The sequence below is a fragment of the Solea solea genome, chromosome 16, assembly GCF_958295425.1.
Source record: "Solea solea chromosome 16, fSolSol10.1, whole genome shotgun sequence".
Taxonomy (NCBI): Eukaryota; Metazoa; Chordata; class Actinopteri; order Pleuronectiformes; family Soleidae; genus Solea; species Solea solea.
Window position 1 is genome coordinate 14,092,795 of NC_081149.1, and position 6,986 is coordinate 14,099,780.

Genomic DNA, 6,986 nt, shown 5'->3' on the forward strand with positions numbered 1-6,986 from the left:
AGAAGAAGAAAAAAGGACAAGTGTCCAAGTCCCTTTTTCTTTAGAAATACGATTAACTCAGCTATTCAAACTCTGGAGGTGTAGTTTTAAAAATAAAGTGAAATAACAATAATAATAATAACAATAATACACATTTTCCCTATAGGCTAGTTTTTCCCCTGGCATTGTTCTTGGGGTGTTGATTACGTTTTGTTTTTTGTTCCCACTTGATTTTGTGGCAAGTGTGTAACAAGATGCGTATTCTCACTTCATAAATTTGTGGCGGAATGGGAAATAGGCATTTCAAGGCCAATAAAAGCCACCACATCAAATGAAACATCGCGGATCAAAAGAACCGACTCATGGGCATGTTTTCCCCCTCTAAATTAAAAGGGGGGTAGTCTGCCACGCTTGATCATGCCCTGAGTCCTGCCCCACTCCTGCGATTGGCTGGACGAACACACAAGGGGGGAAAGTTTGAATAAAATACATGAGCATGGCACGAGTGTTGTCGTTCAAGCTTGCGCGCTTGGTCCAGCAGTACTTGACTTCTATCAGAAAGATACATATCCAGCGAATTCTACAGATGACTGTGATAAATCTTGGAGGACTTGTAATTTGAGGTGACATTAAACTCGTGCGTTTTTGGGAACGGATGCCAAGTGTTAATGCGTCTTTTAAGCCGTGCGTAATAGTCGTTTCTTTCCTGGCCCCATTTTTTTTTCTTTAAATAAACCTTGTTTCCTTGCATTTGGAGGACGTGCGCTTAACCCAGGGATAAGATGACTGCGATCAGAATGGTTTCATCAGTGCTGCTGGTGGTGCTGATGCAGTCCGGAGCTCTTTGCGCACGGAGGTTCCGGGGTGGCCGCAACCCGCAACCACGACGCGCAGCACCTCCTCCCACATACCGGGCCGACCGGGGTGACACCACGGAGAGCTTCCCTCTGGATTTCACCGCCGTGGAGGAGAACATGGATAACTTCATGACGCAAGTGAAGAACCTGGCGCAGTCCCTGTACCCGTGCTCGGCGCAGAAGCTTGACTACGACATGAAGCTGAACTTTTTGGAGAATACATCAGTCACCTGCAACGACGGGAGTCCTGCAGGGTACGTACAAACAAAACTGAGAGACACGTTACAGTGTAATAGATCGTGATTTCCATGTGACTGGATCAGCGGCAGGTCAAAGCAGCGGAAGCTGTGAAAGCTGTGAAGCAGTGAGTGCACCCTGAAGCCACAGGGGTTCTTTAGTTTGCTGAGTCCGTCAGCAGGGCGCACGTCGTCCCGCTGGACATCCTGCTACCCGAAGTAAACTCACATGTATCTGACCTAAGGACAGCACAGCTTGTCTCTATCAACCAGTTCTCACATTTTTACATTACATTTTATATATATCACCCATTAAACCAATTACTGTATAAATAAATTAAAAAAGAATAAAATATATTGTGCCAGGACAGAACCAATTCCAGTGTGGATAAGAGGGACAGCTGCTTTGCGTTAGGGAAGCGTAACATTTTGAAATTTACGGTTAGCCACATAACGATTGTTTCATTTAATTTGCTTCAAACTAAAATGCAGGATTTTCTCTAAAAAAAATGACATCTTAACTTCACATATTAGATTTTAGTGCACAGAACCCAGCCCATCGCTATCTCTCTGTCTCTATCGCTCTATCTGATAATCTGATAAACCAGTTCCGTTGTCATTAAAAGCATATTAAAATGCACATTAACACCAGCAAGTATAGTATGATACATGAACACTGCTGAGTCCTACAGAAACACTGTTATGTTCCATTTGATAGCAGAGGGTGAAAAAAACAAACTGTCAATATATTATCCCACATCTTAACAGTTAAGTTGTGTGCCACAGTTGAGGGGCAGTATTTAAATTGCATTGCCACAGGAGGCTCTGATGTGTGTACTGAGGCTGCCGAAACACTAATCCATCAGTTACAGTTGTCACAGTTAAAGACAATCAAGGATGCAATGTAAAAAAAAAAGAAGAAAAAAAAAAAGACATTCACTTAATGGGAAGGTTGAACTGTGTGATTTATCTCCCGTAGTTACACTTGTTATCGGGGAGTGGGTTCATGCTTGTTTAACTTGCCAAACCTGCCTTCACTTTATAAGCGCAGTTCACACACACACCAGTCCTCAGCCTACATCACTGACTTTGGCTCACAATAATAGTACAAAACATGAACAGTAGCCAATATGTGATTCAGTGTCTGAGAAAGCAACTCAAAGCTTCCGCCAAGTCTGTGTTTTTTCTTGAGTTCAGTCACTCTTGGTATGCATTGAAAAACATTACATAAGGACACTGGCATTGAATCTATTGAAAAGCAGGTGATGCGTATATAACATACAGCACATCTAAAATTAACTTTATAGTCTAAATTTAATGTATACTTATCTTGCCTCTGGTGCATTTAAAGACTTAATTGTTGGCCCTGTCGATACACAACAGGCGGACATCTACACAAGCCAAATTAAGTTACGCTGTTTAATTTATCGTCTCATCACTACTATGGCCAGCAGCCACGATCTTATCTATAACGAGTGTGATGACAATCCTGAGGAATGATGAGTTCAAAGTAAAGAGATTACGATGGTGCATTACCAATTGTTGCAACATTAAACATGATGAATACCATCAACCAGCATCTGCAGTACAAACAGGATAGGAAACAGGGGGATTTTTATCTCCTGCCCAATCACAAGATCAGTTTCCTAAGTGATGAACATACAAACAACTTCATTGTTGTCTCCGCTCTGCGTTCTTCTCGGTGGCATTACATTTTTTTGCTGTTTTTGTGTCACCTTTCTGAGATAGCGATCCAACAACAGGACATATCCTTGTTTAGATGAAAACAATGATGTCATGGGTGTTTTGGATTCATGCTTGGATTCCATCACAGACAGTGGAAACAAAGAGAGTATTACTTTCCATTGCAATATTACGTTGCATTACATCTTTACCCCAGCACAGCACATCATATGATTGTATGCATGGCAGTGCAAAATAAACATTGAGGAATCTATCTGACGACTGCTACAATGTATTGATTTTATATTGTTTGCTGTCTTGTAGGTACTACCTGAAAGAATCCCGAGGCAGCAGACGCTGGTTGATATTCTTAGAAGGTCAGTATTAAGGGCAAATTTTCCTGATTTTATTTAATCCCAGATTTTAGTGTGATGTATTAAAAAAATACATGCGTTTTATTTATGTGGCTGTGTCCAGGTGGCTGGTACTGCTTCAACAAGGAGAACTGTGACAGTCGATATGAGACCATGAGGAGGTTGATGAGTTCATCCAAGTGGCCCCAAACAAAAACAGGTCCGCCTCACACACTTTGAATGGTTCACTTTTCAAGAGCACTGAGCACAATTATCACCTGCAGTAAATCCTGACACCCACCATCCAAATACAAACAAGCAATGTCTCAAATTAAAAGGATCAGACAAATTTGCAGTGTTATTGACACTGACACCCAGTGTAGGGTTACCTGGCGCCCACAGCTAAAGTATCAGAGATGCCTCCCTCTTTCATTGAGATGTAATAACTGTAATCCATGTGGTAATGATGATGAAGAGGAAGAGGATGTGCCTGGGAGTGCCAGCCCAGGATGGCTAATGATACATGTTGATCTGTCTCTGCAGGCACGGGAATCCTGTCTCCACTGCCGGAGGAAAACCCTCACTGGTGGAACGCCAACATGGTGTAAGCTCACTCGTGTTTGTGTTGTTAACGACCCCCAACGTGTCACCATAAACAGAGATTTTAACTTCATGTTGTCTGTGCAGGTTCATCCCATACTGCTCCAGCGACGTGTGGAGTGGCGCTAAAGCCAAAACGGAGCAAAGTAAGAAATGGCTGACAGACAAAAACCATGACATACTGTTTCTGTCTGTAGTGATACCTTACAGAGCTGCTTTCTTTGTCTTATTTCTAGGTGGCTATGCCTTTATGGGTTCACTGATCATTCAGGAGGTCGTAAAGGACCTGCTGAACAAAGGTCTGGACAATGCTAAGGTCCTACTCTTAGCAGGAAGCAGGTGTGTTCATGTGAAGACTTTCTTTGTAATCTGATCTTTAAAATCAACATTTTTATTCCTGTATAGGTAGGCATATGTATAATCAGTGTGATAATGACACACTTCTGTGTGCAGTGCCGGTGGCACTGGGGTCCTGCTCAATGTAGACCGCGTGGCAGAGCTCTTGGAGGGACTAGGGCACACTGGGATACAAGTGCGAGGTCTGTCCGACTCTGGCTGGTTCTTGGACAACAAGCAGTACCACTGCACAGACTGTGTGGACACAGTCAGCTGTGCCCCCACTGAAACCATCAAGAGAGGCATCAAGTAAGGGAAACAATTAGAATCAACTTAAAATGTATTTTTGGACAATATTATTAATAATATTATTATTTTAGCTGCAGGTGATGAGATCATCAGGTGTGTAGCGTACACTAATATCCAACTTGTACTTAATTTGACCTGCTTTGTCAGGTACTGGGGTGGAGTGGTGCCAGAAAGGTGCAGGCAGACTCATCAAGGAGAAGAGTGGAACTGCTTCTTTGGATACAGAGTATTCCCATCAATAAAGAGTAAGTCAAACATGTCTATATCATTTTTCTTTTGGCTTCTCCCTCTCTTGGGGTTGCCACAGCGGATGATCCGCATATAATGCCAGATAATACACACATGGCTATGCAGACATATTGTGCATATGTATGTATTTATTCATATACAATGGGCTCCAAATGTAGTCCTATAATCTCTATAACCTGTTCACCATGTGCAGGCCCGGTGTTTGTGGTCCAGTGGCTCTTTGATGAGGCCCAGCTGACAGTGGACAACATCCAGCTGACAGGCCAACCTGTGCAGGAGGGCCAGTGGCGCTACATACAAAATCTGGGCATAGAGCTGAGAAACACACTCAAAGATGTCCCGTAAGTTTTTGTCCCAGCACTCTCTCATTCTTTATGAGAATAACTGCATGGATTCATAGTGATTTTTGTTATTGTTATGTTTCCAGGGCTATGTTTGCTCCAGCGTGCCTGTCTCATGAGGTTATCACCAGAAAGTGAGTATAATATAATTTTCACTTTACGTCTCTTACTGGTGCTTAATTGACAGGGGGATTCAAAACTTTGCACTAAGGCTGTTCTACATGTGAGATGACACTGCCCCCATGTGTTGTGTTCTAGTTACTGGACTGATGTGCAGGTTAAGGGCACCTCCTTACCCCGAGCACTGCACTGCTGGGACCGGAGTCTCCATGACAACAGGAACAACAAAGCCCCGCCCAAGGGCTGCCCCGTACATTTAATTGACAGCTGCCCATGGCCGCACTGCAACCCCACCTGCCCGACCATCCGAGACCAGTTCACGGGACAAGAGATGAACGTGATTCAGTTCCTCATGCACATGGGCTTTGACGTGCAGAAGATGGCTCAGCAGCAGGGCATGGACCCCAGCAAGCTACTGGGCATGCTCAGCAGTGGCAGCTAAAGAGACACGCACAAACAAAAGTATCTCCAAGCTAAGCCCCCGTGCAGGGTCGTCTGGTCTCTCTGGCCAGTCCCATGCCAATACCTCCAAATACTCATCCAACCCTCACAACCCATTCTACCTTTGATATATTCTCCTCTGACCTCCTGCTTACTTTAGCCCAAACCTCAGTCAACCATAGGGGCTTACTTACATCATGTCCCACAAACCTTTTCCTCGTTGTACTGACAACAAGTACAGGGGCAACACGCCTCCATGTTAAGGCACGACTCTCTGCTACGCACCATTTAAATTATCTTTTGCTTTGTAAAAGAAAAAAAATATCATGAATGTAATCCAGTTTTAAGGATGCTCATTGATGTTATGTTTTTTTAATATATATTATTTTCATCCTTCCATATAGTCACTATAGAGTATATAAGGGTATAATTTTTGTCCAGTTTTATAGATGATTCTTAAAACCAAATATCTCAGACATCAGGTTCAACAGGTTAGTTGAGAAAAGCACTGGATCAGGAAGAAAATTTCATAATTTACCTCGAAAAAAACAATGACAAAAATGATAGAAAGAGACAGAAACAAATAATCCAGAGAGCCTGGCCAATATGAATTATTGATGGCTGATGCTGATTTAAAAAAATGTATGATATCAATGTATCGGTCAATGCGTATATTAAAATTGTTATTACATTACAAATTAAGCTAATAAATATATATAACTTAAATGACAAAAATAATGTGTCTACAAAGGGCTAATATTGGCATCAGCCAGTTAATTCATTGGTCGGGCTCTAATAACCAATTGAATCAACTTAACACACTCTAGTTAGGCTGCATGAATTGCTGTAATTTTATAATGGAAGTAATCAAATAGAATTACAGATAAAGTCCTCATATTATTATTGCAATTATCATCAGACAGCAAAAGGTCACTGGAGACGTAACTGTTATTTTTGACAGTGTTGGCTTCAAAGTGGCACACACTCGACAGCCGCGAAGATGCCATGATGGTCTGGCTCAGTTGTGTTCTGAAACTGATTAAGGTGCTAAAGTGGACCGACCGGTGAACACTTAAGGTCTATCAGTAGCTATACATACAACACAGTGCCATCACATCAACTCTATACCTCTGTCTCAGAGGCCGCGTCATCACAAGAAGACTGTTCAGACTCTTTCAAAGGCGACACATTCGCGTTAGGCCACCTCGGCAGATCCTCAGATCAATGCAACAAACATTTAAAGGGAGACAAATATTGTGTATTGTATATTTTTTGAGTATTTGTATAGGTTCTTTCGAGTGTTCACTCTTGCAACTCCCTTATTATATTTCATCATAGAGATCACTTTTTAATATAATGACAATGTTGTATGTAATAATGTCTTTATAAATGATGTTTGTTTTTTTAAAGGACCTCTATTTCACATCAGATCAGAGATGGAAAGGTATTACAAATTTTATTCTGTAACATATTTTTTAACAG

The 6,986-nt window shown here is 41.9% G+C and overlaps 1 protein-coding gene across 2 annotated transcripts; it reads left to right on the forward strand.

Moving 5' to 3' along the window:
* The first annotated feature begins 480 nt into the window (after window positions 1-480).
* On the forward strand, window positions 481-5,782 carry notum1a (notum, palmitoleoyl-protein carboxylesterase a). Of its 2 annotated transcripts, XM_058653504.1 has the most exons (11): window positions 482-1,090; window positions 3,080-3,132; window positions 3,233-3,328; window positions 3,652-3,712; window positions 3,796-3,854; window positions 3,945-4,047; window positions 4,162-4,353; window positions 4,501-4,598; window positions 4,796-4,943; window positions 5,030-5,077; window positions 5,202-5,782. In XM_058653504.1, exons 1-11 carry the CDS (start codon window positions 762-764, stop codon window positions 5,503-5,505), a joined length of 1,491 nt encoding a protein of 496 aa, XP_058509487.1. In that variant the 5' UTR covers window positions 482-761; the 3' UTR covers window positions 5,506-5,782. The 2 variants fall into 2 exon arrangements, with proteins under 2 accessions (XP_058509486.1, XP_058509487.1); XM_058653503.1 differs by having other exon boundaries at window positions 481-1,090; window positions 3,796-4,047.
* Window positions 5,783-6,986: the final 1,204 nt, after the last annotated feature.